The sequence below is a fragment of the Eretmochelys imbricata genome, chromosome 1 (assembly GCF_965152235.1).
Source record: "Eretmochelys imbricata isolate rEreImb1 chromosome 1, rEreImb1.hap1, whole genome shotgun sequence".
NCBI lineage: Eukaryota > Metazoa > Chordata > Testudines > Cheloniidae > Eretmochelys > Eretmochelys imbricata.
This window is the reverse complement of record NC_135572.1, coordinates 335,297,919-335,318,533: the sequence shown is the minus strand read 5'-3', so window position 1 is coordinate 335,318,533 and position 20,615 is coordinate 335,297,919. Positions and strand designations below refer to the sequence as shown.

General features: G+C 41.2%; 1 protein-coding gene across 1 annotated transcript in view; it reads right to left on the bottom strand.

The window, feature by feature from the left end:
• The window catches only part of RELN (reelin), a 455,527-nt gene that overhangs the window by 7,573 nt on the left and 427,339 nt on the right, over positions 1-20,615 (bottom strand). The window contains exons 54-63 of the mRNA XM_077807865.1: positions 19,707-19,882; positions 17,854-17,960; positions 17,210-17,452; positions 16,549-16,724; positions 13,801-13,874; positions 12,955-13,116; positions 11,134-11,291; positions 9,913-10,132; positions 8,708-8,905; positions 8,178-8,276 (exon numbers count right to left, since the gene is read on the bottom strand). Coding sequence (XP_077663991.1) covers positions 8,178-8,276; positions 8,708-8,905; positions 9,913-10,132; positions 11,134-11,291; positions 12,955-13,116; positions 13,801-13,874; positions 16,549-16,724; positions 17,210-17,452; positions 17,854-17,960; positions 19,707-19,882 — 1,613 coding nt within the window. The remainder of the gene's footprint in view (positions 1-8,177; positions 8,277-8,707; positions 8,906-9,912; positions 10,133-11,133; positions 11,292-12,954; positions 13,117-13,800; positions 13,875-16,548; positions 16,725-17,209; positions 17,453-17,853; positions 17,961-19,706; positions 19,883-20,615) is intronic.

Sequence of the window (20,615 nt, the reverse complement as noted above, 5' to 3'; positions counted from 1 at the left end):
TATTGCAAAGTTAACCACACACACACACACACACACAATTTTGGGGCCATATCCTACATTTCTTGCGCAACTAAAATTCCCAAGGATGTCACTGGGAGTTTTGGGTGCATAAAGAATGAAGGATCAGACCCTTAGTTTGCAGTTTATTCCCCTTCAGTTCTGAATACATTTGATCAGAGTTCACTGTTTCTTTATAGGTTATTAAGGGCCCACCCTGTTTACAAAGAAATGGCTTTTCAAGAAGCACATGCAAAAAAGGTGTGTGGTTTTATTGTTCAGCAAACAGACTGTGAATTATATTATATGTAGACTGAAGTGCAAATGTAATGCAGAGCTGGATTCAGGCTTTTAGGGTAGAGGTACGTGGGCACAGAATAAGCATTCTTGTAGGAGTGGAAGGCAGGGGATGGGAGGTGAGGGAGAATTACGTTTTTATCCTAAGAAAGGCCACATTCATTGATCATGCAAGGACTCTGCCCAAAACTTTCTTCAAAAGTGCAGAGAGCAAGTATGCTGTCTTAACAAATGAATCAAAAGAAAACTCAGTTTAAAGGGACAAGATGACTGGATTGTAGTTTCACCCCCACTTTATAGGTCCAGCCCTATTAAAATAGTTTGACAAATGATTAGCTGGCAAGATCATACCGATATATACTGGTTTCAGAGTAGCAGCCGTGTTAGTCTGTATTTGCAAAAAGAAAAGGAGTACTAGTGGCACCTTAGAGACTAACCAACTTATTTGAGCATAAGCTTTTGTGAGCTATTGTAGCTCACGAAAGCTTATGCTCAAATAAATTGGTTAGTCTCTAAGGTGCCACTAGTACTCCTTTTCTTTTTACCAATATATACTGTATTCCAAATAGCTTCTATATTCACTCTGAGCACTATTTGCAGCTGCATTACAGGATTAGCAATATTTCTGTTGTATTAATTGAATAATTCAAAGAAGTATTACAGATAGGCCCTTGTTTCCAGCCTTCCTGATTGCACACATAGGTTTTGCATGTGAAAATTAGGGGCTGTTCCAAATATTGGCATATTTGTTTGTGTCATCTATCTTGGGAGAAAAAAAATTGCCTCCACAACAGGGGAGCTAGGCTAGGCTTCTGGAAATGTAGCTCATACAGCATCTGATTGTATGATTGGTACGATTGTGTTATCAGAATCAGGAGTCAATCAGAATGAACAATATATGATAATCCTGTTTATAACTCAGCTATAAACTATGTTCTGGACTCTAAATTGGCATGGAGGCTCAGGAGAAAATTAATTTTAAACATTTGGAGGGATGAGAAGAGCCAAAGCATCAAAATGGAAATTTTGAAGTCATGTAAGTATAAAAATATTCATAAACGTAACTCTAGAAACTGCTTTATTTCTAAGGCAGGGGTGGCCAACCTGAGCCTGAGAAGGAGCCAGAATTTACCAATGTACATTGCCAAAGAGCCACAGTAATACCTCAGTAACCCCCCATCAGCTCCTGCCCCCGCTCCCAGTGCCGCCCACCCACCGGCAGCCCCGCCAATCAGCGCCTCCCCTTCCCACCCTGCACCTCCCAATCAGTTGTTTCGTGGTGTGCAGGAGGCTCTGGGGTGGGAGGGGAGAGGAGCGAGAGCATGGCAGGCTCAGGGGAGGGGGCGGGAAGGGGTAGAGCAGAAGCAGGGCCTGTGGCAGAGCCAGGGGTCGAGCAGTGAGCACTCCCCGGCACATTGGAAAGTTGGCACCTGTAGCTCCAGTCCCGGAGTCGGTGCCTAGACAAGGAGCCGCAAATTAACTTCGGAAGAGCCACATGTGGCTCCGGAGCCACAGATTGGCCACGCCTGGTCTAAGGGATTAAGTGGTCACTAGAGGCCACTGTAGGAGGAGCAGGGAACATTTGTAGTTGCTGGAAAATAGAATCAGACCAGCACTCTTGCTTGCAATGAGTCCCTATTGACCACATCCCTGCAGGGTGCCACTGCTCCCAGCCTGCTCTCCCCATATGTCCCTCACTCTTCTTGAAGGTGGGACTCTTCGGGGACAGGGCGTACATACCAGCTGCAGATGCTGGGGGTGAGGAGAAGCTGGTATGGAACCTACAGTCGTTCAGTGCATGCAGGCCAACTGGCAGTGATTGGAGGTGGGCTGGGAGGATCTGGCTGTCTGCATGCTTAGGGAGGAAAAGTGGTGAAAGCAATGGAGGGTAGAGAGAAGAGGCATGGGGAGTTGTGGTAAGAAGGGGGCACCTCAGTACAGAATGTGGAGATGTACAGACACACAAGGTGGGTGAGGTAATATCTTTTATTGGACCAATTTCTGTTGGCGAGAGAGAAAAGCTGATCTGAAGAAAAGCTCTGCATGGCTCGAAAGCTGGGCCAAATAAAGACATTACCTCACCCACCTTTTCTTTGCAATATTCTGGGGCTAACACAGCTACCACTGCACTGCATACGGCAAGAGAAGAAGTATCATCATCCTCAGCAGCCAGAGGATTAAGATGCTTACTAAGATACTTTTATAGCTTTTAAACAATTTGAATTTAATAACGTCAGAGCCAGATACTCAGGTCTCACTGACTCCCATCCAGTGCAGAACATGGGGCAGGAGTCAGAGATTACTTAATCCTTCCTTTGTGCTCCCCTAGTCCTGTGGAAAGCTAAGTACTGTTTCTGTTCCTGACATCAAGCTCTAATCCATGCTTGCTACATTCTGCTTGGCCATTCTGCTAGCACAGGACTGCTGGAGTTCAAGGGGCTCTGGTCATGCCTCACAATTCACCAACATACCTTCTATGCTGGACAAGGAATATGGTGCATGTGGCTTGAATAGCCTGCTCTACACCAGCAAGAGCGTTCCCTATGCAAGAGGAACCCCCACCTGCTCCTGGGTGGCTTTCTAGCCCCTTTGTGCCATGGCAGAACAAAGGGGTTGGCCTGGGAGATGAGGAGCTGGTCTTTAATTTGCAGCCCTCAACCCCCTGCCAGAGAAAAAGGAATACAAAGTATGATCATAGTATGGTTTAATATTATGGCTGGAATAGTAAGGTTTATAATCAGATGGTGTATATGGTGTTTATACCGTCTCCCCCTGGGATGTTTGAGATGTATGTGGGAGCCCCTCAATACACACTGACAACATGGATGACTAGATTTTTAAAATGAAAAACCAGGATGTCTGTCCCCCAGGGGTAGAGCAAAAGAAGGCAGGGAAGGGGATGATTTTGCTGCGGGGTAGGGAGGTGTACACAGGATGGTGAGAGAGAAGAGTGTGACCACTCCTTGATTTGTGCCTCAGCCACGCAATGCCTCTCCCTCTCCTTCACCACACTGTGCCTCTAGCGCTATGTTTTGAGGAGAGGTAGTTTGAGAACTTGAGGAAGAGGGGACTCCCTGGGGGGCCTCCTTGGGAGCAGGACAGGTTGTCAACATATGACCGGCCTGGCCAGGGCTAGTCCTTGAGGTGCACTCAGCTGGCCTGTGAATACTGTCACCAACTCAGCTAACTGGTGTCTCTTTCAGGTGGCCAATTTGCAGGTGTTACAAAAACGTGGCGAAACTCAAATTTTATTAAACAGACAGGGACCATCAGAGAGGACCTGAAAATAGGGATATTCCTGGTTTTCTGGGACACATGGTCACCCTACATATGAATCATTAGTTATTTGCTGACTAATACTCAGATAAAACCCTCTCAGAAAACACTAGCAAGGGGACTGGAGTGGGGTGGAAAATTATGAGAAGATTGCCTCTTGGCTTTTTCCTTGGATCAATCCATTGTGGAGGTAGGTTTTGTTCGCTTGCAGAGTGGGCAGGGATTCTGTGCCCATAATTCATGGATCAATCCAGGACACAACTCTGCCACTCCCTGTGGCTTCCTGACATCTTAGCTCCAATGGATGCTCCTGGCATGGGGTATTTTTGTGTGCAGAATTTAGTTTGTAAAGGCAAATTACGAGATGACAAAGATGGTGGTGTAAGTGACAAGTTGAGATGGAAAGGCAGGGCTGTAGCAGGATAAGCAGTCTACGGAGAAGTCGAAGAAGGTTTAGGGTAAAGCTGCTCCTCCATTACTTTTAATTAAAATATTTTATTTAGCCCTTTCAGAAATAAAATACAGCACAAAATTGCATCTGTTGGTTGGTACAGCTCTGCCCCTCTACCTCCTTGACATATGCTACCCCAATTAATTCTTGCTTACACTGATATATTAACAAAGAACTTACATCACCATGTTCTGGGGCTGTGAATCTGACCCAGCATATCAACTTTCCTACACTTCCAGGACCCATTTTCTTCCTTATCCTCTCTCTTTTTCTCTCAGTTATTGAAAATCCCAAGGAAACTCAGATATTACAAACAGTATATGTCTAGAGAATCAAGGAGAATTAAGAATTTAAGATAAACTGTATCCATAATACAAATTGTGATGCTTAATGTTGCAACACAAATGCATATAAGACCATCAACTGGATCCTGGGAACTACAGGCCAGTCAGCCTCACCTCAGTCCCTGGAAAAATCATGGAGCAGGTCCTCAAGGAATCAATTCTGAAGCACTTAGAGGAGAGGAAAGTGATCAGGAACAGTCAGCATGGATTCACCAAGGGCAAGTCATGCCTGACTAACCTGATCGCCTTCTATGACGAGATAACTGGTTCTATGAATGAAGGGAAAGCAGTGGACGTGTTGTTCCTTGACTTTAGCAAACCTTTTGACACTGTCTCCCACAGTATTTGCCAGCAAGTTAAAGAAGTATGGGCTGGATGAATGGACTATAAGGTGGATAGAAAGCTGGCTAGATTGTTGGGCTCAACGGGTAGTGATCAATGGCTCCATGTCTAGTTGGCAGCCGGTATCAAGTGGTGTGCCCCAAGGGTCGGTCCTGGGGCCGGTTTTGTTCAATATCTTCATAAATGATCTGGAGGATGGTGTGGATTGCACCCTCAGCAAGTTTTCAGATGACACTAAACTGGGAGGAGAGGTAGATATGCTGGAGGGTAGGGATAGGATACAGAGGGACCTAGACAAATTGGAGGATTGGGCCAAAAGAAATCTGATGAGGTTCAACAAGGACAAGTGCAGAGTCCTCCACTTAGGACGGAAGAATCCCACGCACCGCTACAGACTAGGGACTGAATGGCTAGGCAGCAGTTCTGCAGAAAAGGACCTAGGGGTTACAGTGGACGAGAAGCTGGATATGAGTCAACAGCGTGCCCTTGTTGCCAAGAAGGCCAATGGCATTTTGGGATGTATAAGTAGGGGTATTGCCAGCAGATTGAAGGACGTGATTGTTCCCCTCTATTCGACACTGGTGAGGCCTCATCTGGAGTACTGTGTCCAGTTTTGGGCCCCACACTACAAGAAGGATGTGGAAAAATTGGAAAGAGTCCAGCGGAGGGCAACAAAAATGATTAGGGGACTGGAACACATGACTTATGAGGAGAGGCTGAGGGAACTGGGATTGTTTAGTCTGCGGAAGAGAAGAATGAGGGGGGATTTGATAGCTGTTTTCAACTACCTGAAAGGGGGTTCCAAAGAGGATGGATCTAGACTGTTCTCAGTGGTAACAGATGACAGAACAAGGAGTAATGGTCTCAAGTTGCAGTGGGGGAGATTTAGGTTGGATATTAGGAAAAACTTTTTCACTAGGAGGGTGGTGAAACACTGGAATGCTTTACCTAGGGAGGTGGTGGAATCTCCTTCCTTAGAAGTTTTTAAGGTCAGGCTTGACAAAGCCCTGGCTGGGATGATTTAATTGGGGATCGGTCCTGCTTTGAGCAGGGGGTTGGACTAGATGACCTCCTGAGGTCCCTTCCAACCCTGATATTCTATGATTCTATGATTCTATGATCAAGCATTAATAGTAATAATGGTAATAATTAACATTTATATAGAGCTTTTCATCTATACTTCTCGAAGCACTTTACAAAAGTGGTTATGTATCATTAGCCTCATTTTGAAAATGGGGGAACTGAGGTGCAGAGAGGTAAAGTGACCAGCCCAAGATGACACAATGAGGTACCAGCAGAGCTAGGAAAACAACCCAGGTCTCTCAGCTCCTATTCCTGTATCCTCATGCTATTGCCTCCCCTTGGCAATGTCTAAGCAAGAGTTGGGATTTTGAGTGTTCTGAGTTTGTGCTATAGCTGAATGTTATTTAAAAGAAATTTTTAATTATGTAATGTAGAGAATATTCAGATTAAGTACAGTTCTAACCAGTGCAGTTACAGGGAGATATAAAGAGGTTAGAACTAATTAACTACTAAATAGTACCTACCATGTGTGCCATTGTGTATAATTTTTAAATTCCTGAGAGCAGCATATCTTACCATATTGTGATTAGCAGGGTTTTTGATTCTACATCTGGCCTTTTACTAACATACTGCGATAGCTCTGTATGTACCAATATCTGCTGTGGAAGTAAACAGTTCATTTGTAATGGTCTGTCTACCTTGGGAGATTGAGAGCTAAATCTCTGACAGGCATATAGGCGCTTCTCTGAAAACCTACATCCAATATCCAATGCAGGGAGCAAAGGTTGTTCTCTCTATTCTGGCTTTGCCCAAAACCCAGAGAGGCCCTCAAAAAGTCCTCAACAGGAGCAATGGGGAAGAGGAGGTGGCATGGTCTGCATATCTAATTCCTCTTCTGGACAAAGCAGATATACTATTCCTACAGTATATTTTCTATTGCTTTCTCCAGTCTAGTTTTAAAGTATCACAAATTATGGGGCTTCCACTACTTTTCTTGGGTGACTCTCCTATAGCATGACAGATTGCACTGTCAGAGGTTCTCCTGGTATTCAGCCTAAATTTTCTTCTTCCAAATTCTATCTCATTTTTCCTGATTATACTCAATGGTCAGTATAATTAATGTTCAGATTGCTTTGTTTTTTTTCTCAACTGCTTTTCTCCTTTTTTTAACTTAAAGAAAACCCCACCTTAAAGCAGAGAGAAGTGGAAATGTTGCATACGCATTGTACCTTTCCTCAGTCCAAACACTGCCCTAAATAGTTAGCCTTGGGTATTTACATTCTTAGTTATTGGGAGATGCCAAGAACCATGGCCATCCCTCTGTTCCTTCAAATTTAGGGTTAATGTTAGGAAGGCAGAGCCCAGCAAGGTGTGTAAAAGCAGTGGGGCGCATACAGCTACTGAGTGTTGGGACCAGTGTGGTTTTTGGTTTGGGGTTGATATGAATGCCATGCAAGCTGGTGCGCCTCAGTGGAAAGGAGAACAGGGCTAACTAGAGATCAAGTAATCCAATTTGCTACTGTTACAAAACAATACTTGTGGTGCCTCTTCTAGTTTGAATTTAAAGACAGAAACCTCATTTTTACAATTACTAAATCTGGACGTTATCCAAATCTCATTTCTATGCTGATTTCTTAAGTTTTTCAAAAAAATGAACATTTGAACCTATCTATTGGGAAGACACGCTTCTCTCTGCCAACCACTGTCAGCGATGAGTCCCAGCCCGTCAAGGCATTAGCATTTCAGCTCTACTGGAACTAAATTGTTAAAGAAAAAGCAGATAATCTCTCTGTGACGTAATACAGTAAAAACGGGTTAATACTGAGAGTGAGACCCATTTTATTAATGGGGAAATCAATATGGTGAAGACACTTTACTTGGTAAAATCTTGACAGGGGATGAATATAGAGCTCGGATCATAGGAACCTGATATAGTGAACCCTGTTTCTGAACAGTATCCTTCTTACTAAAAAAAGGAAATGAATATGGCATTAGTTGCTAATGCAATTTTTCAGAGCCTGATTCAACAACATTACTCTGTACAAAGAGCAATACAATAGACTATTTTGTATCTTTGAAAGGATGTACATCAACTTTAAATGCCAGCGTAGTTGCTGAACACACACATCCTTTCAGATATCACATCATACAATATTTCAAAGACCTCGATGATTTATATGAATACACCAATATTTAAAGATGCTAAAGTCCATGCATTCCCTTCTGCATTTCTCCATGATGCACAATATGCTCCCCTGGTCTGTAACTTTATTTCCTGGTTGCCTTAATTGCTGACCTTTGCAGTCAGTGGAGAACATAAGCAAAGAAACATAAGCAAAGAATGATTTTCAGAGAACATTTCTTACTGAGTTTAACATTCATGCCATGCTGAAGGAATTTCAACGCTTTTTGAGATGGAGATGTTATGAGGTGAATCTGATACTCACAGGACGACTTCTACATGGTCCAAAGCCCACTGATCATGACCTGTTCCATTGTGACGCGGTTGCCACCAGCGCAGTAAGACTCCTTTCATTCGTGCCTCCCTATGGTTACAAACAGAAGTACCAGCTAGACCTCCATACTAAGAAGGACCCTTTTCAGCCTGCCTATCTACCCCCAAAAACACTAAAAGCAAAACCAAAATATTATCCATGTGCTCCTAAACCTCAATATACAGCATTCATGAAAGAGTTAAGGGGAAACAATATAAATGCTTTTTACTTAAACAGAATTGATCCAGGAAACAAAAACAAGGTTTTGATGGTTTATTCTTTTATATTTTAAATTTAAAGTAAAGATTTTGCACTTATTTTAATGATACCAAAGGACTGCAGGCTATGGTTTTAATTATAGCTATAATTATCATCCTTTTCCTCCACTTTCCCTTGTCTCCTCTCTTTTCCTGCACAGATTCCTTTCCGCAGGAAATTTATAGTATGCATTTAGAAGTAATGTAGTGTGATTGGGTACTTACAGCGGGACATTGTAAGACACTCTTTGGGCTTGTATAAAGTCCTTTGGCTGATGCTGTGCTATTACTTGCCATGTAATTCCATTATTTACACTGTACTGGAGTAGAACTGCCTTGTCTACAGTATTAGGATCACTCAGGTTGGTATTGCAACTCTCTGTTTGTGAAATGCTTCCAATTTGTAAAACAAACATTATTTTGCTGTAAAACACAGGGAACAACGATTTTTAATGTATGTAGCATGTTGAAGTAGGAGTGAAAACATTGCCAACGTGAACTTACCCTTTTTAAAAAATACAGAACTTCAAGAATAATTACTATTAGCAAACAAATAAACTGCTGTAATATCCATAAAACACAACCCCCTTTCTCAGTAAGAATATGCTTTGTTAACACTTTTCTGTTTAAACAGAATTTTAACATCCATCTGAGTAATTGGAGGCAATCAATCCATGATTACAATGTAACTGCTCAAAAGTGAGGTGTATCAAGAATGCCAAAAAGTCAAATAGGAACAGGTACAAAAAATTAAAAAGGGAAAAAACAAAGGACAAAAGAAAATAAGTGCCTTCTAAATCCTTGTTTAGGTACCTAAATAAGAAGTTAAAAGCTTAACTTTATGGATAATATTTTGGCAAATTTGTGGAAAGGTCCTAATCCTAATTTTGCCTTTTACAATTGGCCTCAGTGATAAATACAGTGTCCTATAAGCATTCCTTCTGTTAAGAACCAAACTTGACAGATTCCATTTTGTACTCTATGGCCAGAGAAACCGCAGAGATGAAAAAGGTATTCTTGTTAGCTGGTAGGTGAATGTAATTGTAGTTTACCAGGAATACCGAAAGTGGGTCTGTAATTACTGTTAGCATCCTCACTCACTAACGGTCCAAACAGTCTGGCATCCAGCCTCTGCCAATGGCCTCATCTTCAGTGCTGGCTACACATACAGTGCTCTCTTGGGTGTGCTAAAACCATCTGACCTTTCCAGCCAACAGTCACTTCCTATTCAGACAAACTCCCAGTTGACAGCTGCTAAACATTTTGCTGCCCTTAATTTTTTGCTGCTGAGAGGTGTATGCCAATCTGGGAGAGCCATCCCTATTCATCATTATCATTACAATTCTACATGCCATTTCATTTTTATAAGTAGTTACTTCTGTCCTGAGCAGTTAAGGTTGTATTTCAAATTAATAGTAAAGTGTTGTTACCTTGCTCGGGTGAGATCCAGAGGTTTAGTAATAGCTTGCCTTATTTGACATCCATTAAAGTACAGTGAATCTCCATGGGCATATGGTGCCAGCTGTCCACATCCATTCCCTATAACTCCACCCTGAATAGTTTCCCAGTTTATTTCAGTGACTCTTTCAGATTCAAAGTTATCTTTAATGTAACTGGGAAGATCATGGCTGAAAACAGAGCAGTCATCACCTAAAAATGATAAGGCGAAATTATAATACAGACAAGTATCAAAACATTGAGAAAAAATGACTGAATTCAACTGCAGATTCAACTTCTTGTAGTTACTGCCACAGGCAGGGCCCTGTGTATAATGTGACTGCACAGTGGCATACATTGCTTCCTAATTGCAGATTATGTTCAAACTGTTGTTTGACTGTGCATGAGAATCTAAGGTTTCATTTAAAAAAAATAAGGCCACGATTCTCTTCTCATTTACAGCAGTGTAATGACACTGACTCCAGTAGGATTTGCATAGTAACAGGGAGAGGAAGATCAGGACCTAAGTCTCTAGCTTTCCTGTTTGCAATGAAAACCTTCAAAATGTGAACCTAGTGTAAACCAATGCAGTTATGTCTGCCTAAGTCTGCAGGAGGCCTGAAACAATTGCTTTAATGGAAATGTCTCTAAGTCAGCCAGGACTCAATGTCATGGGGCTCAGTCCTGCAAGGTGGTGAGCAATCTGGCCCTGATCCAACAAAGCACTTAAGCAGTTAAGTGGGACTACTCATGTACTTATAAGCACACGTTTAATAGATTCGATGGCTCAGGACCCAAGTGCTGTACTTGCAGGACTGAGCCCTTACAGGTCAAAATAAAAAACTTGAATACAAACTGGAAGCCTGTGTACTCTGTGAAACGAACATAGGTGTAACACGGTCTCTGTGTGGAGAGTAAGCAGCCGGCCACATTCTGCACTTGGTAAGGTCTGAGTGGCCTTTAAGTGTAGCTCCATGTAGAATAAGTTACAGTAATTCAATCTGGAGGTAAAAAAGGGCAGGGATAGCTGTTATTCAAAGGTGAAAAGTCTTTCTATTTATGAATTTATATCTTGTCACTGGTTACTCAGGCACTCCAGTGCTGAGTTAGTATATTTGGCTGTGTCTCTATTTTATTTGTTTCATTTGAGCCAGATTAACATATTTACATACACACACATATATATATATATAAAGGAATATAAGAAATAAAACCTTGGTATCTTTCATCACAAATGCAAATGGCTCCAGTAGTGCAATATCCGTGACCACTGCAGAGTTTAGGGCAGGCTTCTCCAATGTACACATGATCTATTGCCCAGCTTTGCTTCTCTGTTTCCTCTCCTTTCTGAATCCACCTGAACTGAGTTGCACTACAAATACCAAACATCACAATATCATATTATGTTGCAGACAGCACTTAAACATTTCTGTACAGAAACATTCAACCATATGGACACAAGTTGAAACAGAAAAAATGAATGGTAAGAACGCTAGATTTGCATTTTGGGGTGAGGCACAGAGGAGACTAAAGTGTCTTGCTCAATGTCGCACACTGAGTCAGCGAAAGAGCTCAGAGAATAGTACCCAGAAGTCCAGGCTCCCAGTTCCCAGCTTTCCCCAGAGGGCCACACCACGCTAAAGAACACCAGCACTCTTTATTCCATTGAAATGGAGTTTTATATCGATAGGCCTCATCCTGAAAACATTTACTACTCATTCTAGGGCACACTTCTGTAAGTGGTCCCACGATCTTCAGTTAAGCAGCTTTAGGATTAAATAGATAGCAGACTCTGGCTAGTCTACGCTACCAGATAGGGCTGTGATTCCCCTGCTTGTGTACACATGCTTGTGCTAGCTCACATCAAGTAGCGTGCGTATTTACAGCAGGGTAGCTGCTGTGGCACAGGTATCGACAGCGGAGGTACGGCTTAGCTGTGCCGAGTACGTATCTACCGGTTTCAATGAGGTTTGAACTCTGCCGTGCCGCCACTCCTGCTACCCTTTCTACTGCTATTTATACTTGTGCAATGAGACCCGGTGCAAACGTGTGTACACAACCAGGGGAGTCACACCCCTGGCTTGTGCCGTAGACAGAGCCTCTGGCTAAGATCCCCAAAATAGAAGTTACGCTCCTAAATGCACACTTAGACACTTTTGTGATTTTCAAAAGCTTTGTGAACCCAACAGCTCCTAGGAAGATAACCTGGAGCTGTTGAGTGCTCAGCACTTTCAAAAATCAGTTTCCAGGAGATGGGTTTAGAAGCCTAATTTCAGATTTCTATTTTTGAAAATACTGCCCTGAGTCTAAAGCAGCAATTCTCAAACTGTGGGTCCGGACCCCCTTTGAATAGGGTCGCCAGGGCTGGCTTAGACTTCCTGGGGCCCAGGGCTGAAGCTCAAGTCCCACTGCCAAGGGCCAAAGCCTGAGGGCTTCAGCCCTGGGCAGCAGGGCTCAGGTTGCAGACCCCTTGCCTGGGGCTGAAGCCCTTGAGCTTCAGCTTTGGCCCCCCTGCCCAGAGTGGTGAGGCTCGGGCTTTGGCCCCCCCAACTTTGGGTAGTGGGGCTTGGGTGGGCTCAGGCTTCAGTTCCCTTTCCTGGGGTCGTGAAGTAATGTTTGTTGTCAAAAGCGGGTCATGGTACAATGAAGTTTGAGAACACCCGGTCTAAAGATTTACATTGGTCTACAATTATAAATCCCAACCCAGAAAGCACTTACTACCAATATTAGTGCTTGCTAACATGACTACCCTGATTGGCTTCAATGGACTACTCAAAATAATAAGTGTTTGCAGGATGAGGCCTTATGATTGTGTCACAATGGCAATCTTTAGCCTGAATGTCATGGGTATTTAATCCTTGGCAGTAGCAGTTTTTATTAAAGAAAAGCAATTCCAAAGGTGTCCATTATGTATCATTTCCATGTCCAGACAAAAGAGAGACACTTTACATTCACCAGTTGTTCCATACTAACAGTGCCAGCTAGACAGATGAAGTTTGATATCTCCAAAGTGAGCTGACCTTTCGGTAACCTACCTGGAGGAGACATGATCAGGCAGCTGGATAGTTATTCTTTTCCATGCAGAGCTGTTGACGGAGTTATAGATGGTAGCTTCATGGAATTGAAATGGGGAGCAGCCAATGCTATTAGATGAGGAAGGAAGACACTGCGTCTGGACAAGTTGCCATGAATCTGTCCTGTAGGAAGCAAAGAAAATATGTTGTTAGAACAACTGAAAATAATAATGAAAGGGAAGTTAGCAACATACTAGAGGTCATGGCAATATTTCTTTTTAAAAAACCACAAATGGTCTTCAGCAATAATTTCCATGCACTGTAATCACAAATAGAGTATGAAAGTCTGCAAACTTTGTGTAGCCATGGTAACCTCCCACAGGGTGGAAATGCTGTGATACATCTGTGCAGGTAAGGGGATTTGGGAAGCAGAGACCAGGAGCCCCTGTGACCTGACATTATAGGTTATGACTGAGAATTCTTTTCCTTAGTCCTTCCCTTTAGAGGTCAGAGAAGAGCCCTTTTATACTGGATTTGCTCCATGGTCTTGTTTTCACCCAAAAGGCATTTAAGCTCAAAATACAGTCCAACTTTTTGAAGTAATTCATATATCCTATTATTCTACATTGCAGAAGACAATAATGTCACCAGTTAAACTACAAATTAGCATCACAAGGCTTCTAGTACAGCATAGCTTTAGCCCAAAATTTATAGTCCTTTATCAAAGAGCACGACATACTAAAACAAGAGATACTTCGAAGACATTTGTGTGTGTGTGTTTACCAGCAATATGCTCATTAGCTGTAACTCCAGGTACAGTGTCATTGGTCTTGCAATATCTTGGGGTAAATGATCGAGACAGCTTACCTGGCATCCTTGGTGTATTCCAGCATTACAGAGTGCAGGTCACCACAAGAAGTTGCCTCACAACCCACCACAATCTGAAACACAAATAAAATGGATCAGGTACTGCTAGATCAGGGAGATCCAACCGACATTTAATGGAATACCTAATGAACTGTCGGTTGCCCTTTCTTTCTAAAGATACAGAATTAGAAGACTGCAAACTTAGATCTAACACCCCGCCCCAACAAAAACACACTAAAAACTAAAGTGTGCACCACTTCAAACTTTGCTGCCTTTGTGGATCTTTGCATAAGACTGGAAATATTAATAATGATATCTGGGTCTTTTTATACCATGTAACCTGAGACTAATGTCCATCTTTTGTATTCTAATGTACAATAATAAAAAGGGAAGTGCCATTCTAGGTACTAGAGCTTAGAATGCATTTGGAACTAGGGGGTAAAGATTTTCAACAACAAGTGCCTAACATTAGACTCCTAAATCATGTAGACACTAACATGAATAGTTAGATTTTCAACGTTCTGGGCACCCTGCAGCTCCTATGAAAGTCAGTGTAAACTGCTGGATGCTCAGAACTTTTGAAAGTCAGGTCACTTATTTAAGTGCCTAAATATGGATTGAAGAACTTAACTTTAGGTAACTATTTATGAAAATCTTGGCCTGCACAGTTTGGTGTATACTCAGGTTCATCAGGTTAAATCGTTTTAAAAGGCTTTGTAAACAGAAATGTGCTGTATGTCTGAGGAAATAAACAGATGACTCCTCTTAACATTATGTGATACTCAAGTTCAGAGACTTCAATACACTTGACATATTACTGAATGGCTAACAAACAGAAACATCTGACTTTGAGCAGCTTCAAAACCTGTGCCCTCACTGCAGCTGTACAGGAGAACTGAATCCTTAGTTTAGAAATAACATCGGTAGCAGTAAGGAGAGCACAGAAAATATAGGAAAGTCAGGAGCAAAATTTAGCCAAGGGAAGAGAACTTAATAATATGAATGTACCATCTCGTCTGGATCAACACAAATCACACCCACTGAAATCTAGATAAAAGATGGCTGATTGAGTAAGCTGACCGCCTGTGAAGCTGATATACAAAGCTTTCTACACCCTTTGTATACAATAGTAACAGTAGGTAAAATTCATCCCTGGGGTAACTTTGAAGGTGGTGGATTGTGTGTGTGTGGGTCAAATGCTGTGAGGGAGTGGATTACAGACATTGAATCTAAGGTCAGGTCCACGCTTATGTTCATCTAACTTACATAGCTCAGGGGTATGAAAAAGATTCACCCCCACCCAAGCGATGCAAGTTTCATGCCATCCACACTGGTGCTATGTCAGTGGGAGATGCTCTCCTGCCAACATAGCCTCCACTTCTTGCCGAGGTGGAGTAATAATGTCGACAGGAGAGCGCTCTCCCATCGGCATAGCGCGTTCTTCACCAGATGCGCTACAGTGGTGCAGCTGCATCAGTGAATCTGTGCCGATGTAGTGCTGTAGCGTAGAATTGCCCTAAAACTGGCAATGGCTGTGTGAGAAGATGAAGGTGTTAATTTGTGGCAGAAATGGAAAACAGGGTGTTTAACTTAAAAACAACAATAAAAGACCAAGAAGCAAATGTAACTAGGAAGACACATATGTCTATCAGCCTATCACTTTGCTCATACGTTACATCCTGTCTTTGTTTTTTAAGCCTGTGTGCTCTTTGGGTCAGGGTCTTCTCTTTTGTTTGTAAAATGCCTAGCAGATTTTGAGCACTACTGCAATACAAAAAAGTAATAGCAATAATAATTTAATAGCTACATTGTATTGATTATAAAATGTGTTGGCCTCATTCAAAAATCCAGCTAAAAATCAAGAGTAACATCAAGTGGTGCTTTGCTGATTCTCTGGGCCATTTTTCCATGACAGATGACCAAGTAACAAAAAGGGCTATTACTTTTAGCACCTTCAGATTTTCAATATATCTCATTCGTTATTTTTCTGCCCAACTCTGACTCTGTCTCTCCTTTTCTGCCTGTTCCTTGGTAGGAATTGTTTCTTTCTTCTCAATGCTCATTTTGATAGGCAATGGCATGCACATTCCCCAGATCTCCATCTTACTGGACTTACTAATCTTGCCTTAATGTTCAGTTTCAGTCAGTCTTTGTCTCCCTGTCCCAACCATCCAGCAGCTGCTATTATAATGACATCTCACTTAGATATGAGAATAAGAATAGTTGTTCTGCATAAGACCCAGTCGCCACTCACTTCAGTAGAGAGCAATCAGGCAATCAATACCTCTAGCAACCCCGAGGAAAGGGACAGTCATTCCATCCTGGCTTGAAATAACATTTATGCAGAGACAAGGGGTGAGGTAATATCTTTTTTGTTGCACCAACTTCTCTTGGTAAGTGAGACAAGTTCTGAGCTTAACACAGAGGTCTTCTTCAGGTCTGTGTAAGCTCTAAAGCTTGTCTCTCTCACCAACAGAAGTTGGTCCAACAAAAGATGTTACCTCATCTTGTCTCTCTAATACCCTGGAATCAACATGGCTACCACATTGCCTACATTTATGCAATCATTCTGACCCCATGTTTTTTATTCTATTACTGTATTTCCTGGCATTCCAACAAACAAGTTATTAAATATTTAACAGACTACTGAATTTTATATTCTACTTGAAACTGTAATAAATTCCACAGACAAATTAGGTGAATTTTTATTGTATGCTTTACTTTGGATAGAAAGAATGTTTTCCTTACTTTAAATTGCATCATGTATCCTGGCTGTATAATGAGCTCCCTGGAGGACAGGATATTGTGTGTGTTGTCCTTTTTTTTATTTGGCCAGTAGAGGTGAAATGAGGGGTTGCCACAGAATCCGGCAGTCCTGACTGCATTAGGGTAAAAACTCCAGTTTTCTTCATGGGAAGTTCCTTCTATTAACGTGAGTTACATACAATTACTGGAATGTCTCAGCAAACATGTAGGCTTAGTATTGAATCCACAGAGTCATTATGTACAACATTTTAATGATATATGGTAAATAAGTAACAAAGAGTCTTAGTTAAAGTGTCAGCCCTAGTCAGATAGTTTAAATTGATTTCAATACTAGTATTTTTTAAAAAATATGGCATAGTGGGAATTTCCAAATCCAGGTAGTTAGATGAAATAAACTGAACTGTCCTATAACTGTTTGGATTTAAAAAAAATCATAGTGAAATAAAAAATAATCCTTAAAACAAACATAAGCAATAAAATATCAACCTTGTAATTGTTTATAAAAAGAAAACAATGTACAGTTGAAAAATAAATTAAAATGTGCATTTGAAAGACCTTCAGTTAAGAATTGTTTAGTTCAATAAACAGGCTGACACAAGCTTCTTAAATCAGATAAGAGAATGCTTGTTACATCCTCCCTTACCATCATCAAATGTATCTACTAGTTGACTGGGATTGATCTCAGCACCTCCAACTAGTATGTCATCTAGTGCCCACTGAGCACGGTCAGAGCCTGAAACCACAACTCCATTGCTCATCACAAAAGGTTGCCACCAGCGCAGGCGAGTTGTATTGGTCAGAGCGTGCTCTGGGAGAAGTATGTAGTCATGTCTGACCGAGATGTATTTCTGATAATCCATCTCATGAAGCAAAATCCAAGATATGCCTATCATGAAAGGATTCAGGATTAGTAAAACAATATAAGGTAGAAATTGTCAAAAATTTAATGGAAGGTAATAGAAAGTCATAAGATAATATCTACAATCTGCTGGGAAAACCTTAGCTTCTAATACTATTGCTACTCATGTGATTAGCCAAACTAAAGTCAATGGGATTATTTATGTGAGTATAAGTACCAGGACTAGCTTCTTTTGAAACAAAGACAATTTAATATGAGGGGAAAATACACTTTAATATTAATATTAGATTATATAATATAAGATTATAGTTCTGAATAATTAATCCTAAAATATTTAAGTTAGATCTAATTCTGCATATTTCTCAAACATGACGGTGTTTGAATATACTCAAAAAGTTTGTTCGGATGCAACTAAAATGTTGACTTGCCTCCATCAATTGAATAGTCTAACAGAACTCCCTCCTTCCTGCACGTCGGTCTGTGGCATGTTGTCATGTTGTTTTCACTTCCAATTCTTCCCCAGTACTGTAGAAATCTGAAGGAAAAAATGTTGGTAGTTACTCACAGAATACCGTGTACCCTACAATATGGAAGATTTGTTGCCAAACACAGTTCAAGAGATTTGTTTTCTGCCAACAAATAGATTGAAAATGCTCAATATACTAAAATGTTTTATTAAAGAAAAGTGATGTTTACTTAGGGCAAAATTTTCAAAAACAAGTGTCTGAATAAATCCTGCAAAATATGCATCTGTAGGTGCAAACAGGTAATCATGTGCACAAAAATATTAATTTGTGTGTGCAATTAAACAGGGAAACCAGGGAACTGAATGAAAATAAGAAGTGATTTCAGTAAAACACAAGGAAGGGAAGTGAAGAGCTACATACAAAAATTAAAAAATTCAGCAGAAGGAGTGAGACCTTATTTAAAGTGATAGACTGAGGTGGGCAGATGAAACTAACCTGCTATTGTCTCCTGTATCTTATGGGCCATATTCTTAGCTGCCATACATTGGCAGAGCTTCACCTACTTTAATGGAGATATGCTACTTTACACCATCTAAAGTTCTGGACACACATGTGTGCACAAGCTGCACATCTAATATATCTAGCTTGTGTATGTTAAACAATTAAGGTAAAACCTTTGTAGCTAATGAACAAGAGGTAATATATCACAGCTGTCTTGTCGCCGGGCAATTCAATGTTATCACAATAAATATACTGCTGAGCAATATGAACTGTTAAAAGCCAACCCCAATCCTGTAAGACTTTAAGCACATTATTTTTTATATGTTCCCATATTTCAATAGGACTACTTAGCCAGGAAAAGCCAGTCATGTGTGTAAGTGTTGCCAGGACTGGGCTCTTTGTTACCAATTACCACTGAGAATTGTTTCTTTAAATATCTGGCAAATCCATTGCTTTCCCATACTCCCCTAATTTGGGGTGAGGAGAGACCTCAGGAGGAGGTTCCCTGGGCCATGTTGAAGTGTTAAATGCTTCATATTCACTTTAGAGAAGCCTCATGATAGGCTTGAATTAGCTGCTATGTACCAGACCTTGATGCAAAGGAGGGAGTCTCTTGAATTATTTTTGAATATTTGTCTTCCTTCAACACAAAGCATACCCCTCCCAGCTACAACAATGTATGGGATTACATCCAGTTCCCCTGTAGTCCAGCATTACTAAATATAATTTGTATTTTTGAGGTAAACAACTTTGCTTGGCTATTTAAAAAAATTTGTTTTTAGTGCTTGTGAAATATGCTGGTGACACACGCCTGGAGACCAAAATCTTCTGCAGGTGCATACCCATTTAGTTCTGAGCTTTTCTGCTGAGACTAGCAACCCATGTGCCAACTGTGGTGGTGAGGTTGAGATGTAGTTACCCGTACACTTAAGACTATACTGAGACCCCCAATTCATCACTACTCTCCCACACTTTTGTCTGTAAATTGTCTGTTTAGATTGTAAACTCGGTAGGTTAAGAACCTTCTCTTATATATCTACAAAGCAGCAAGCATACTGCGGGTGTTACACAAATAATATATTAACAACATAACTCATTGCATACAGTCAGCGAAAAGTCCCCTATTGACCGTAAGAATAAGAACGATTTGTCACTGCCTACCTGAGCTGACTCTACTCTGGTGGTGGCCCATGCATAAAAAAGCTCCATTTCCTATTATCTGAACTGTCTCATCTCCTGTTCTGTTATTATTTAATGAAGCCCTCCATTACAATCTATTAGCTATGTCAAATTCTACTGGTAACATGACATACTTGGCACCCCTCAAGTCCAGGTCTTGAGTGACAGCTTGCCTCACGGTATCACCTCCAAAATACAAAGCTGTTTCCTCTGCTAGAATCCCACATTCAGTACAGGTGTTTCCACCTTCCAAGGACATCCATAAATCTGGTTTAATTTCTTCATTGTCAAAGCGCTCCTTTAGGAAAGTCTGCAGGAAGGAATGTGAGGAACAACATCTGAGGAACAACCATGAAGAGGCATCATACTCTTTAGCTTTTCTAATGAACCCAGCTAGAACTGACTTTCTGAGTATGTTTAAGAGAGACAAGTTAGATGAGGTAATATCTTTTATTGGACCAACCTCTGTTGGTGAGAAAGACAAGTTATCGAGCTACACAGAGCGCTTCTTCAGGTTCATGTAGCTCCAAAGCTTGTCTCTTTCTCCAGCAGAAGTTGGTCTAGTAAAAGATGTTAGCTCACCCACCTTGTCTCTCTTAAACATGGCTATGATAACACTGCAAACATAAGTATGTTTAAAATACTCATGTAAACTGTAACATGTTTTTTGCTTTTTTTGTGTGTGAGTTAAGGGTCACCAGCCTTTTACAGACACAATAGCTTTGTGGGCACAAATAGGGTCATTTAGATATTCAAATGCCTGATATATGGGAACAATTACTATTTGCAATTATTTGCTTTATGGTAGTGCCCAGACACACAACTAGAATCAGGGCTCCATTGTGCTAGATGCTGTACAAGTATACAGTGACACATGGTCCCAGCCTTGCAGAGCATATAAGCATGTAGTCAGACATCTAAAACGACATTGACTGTATCAGTGCACAATTGTGAACCCAAAACTTGAAATTATTACCACCTGCAACACTGAAGCAGGCCAGGTTGAGGCCCTACTGAGAGGAAAATTGAGCCCTAAATATTTA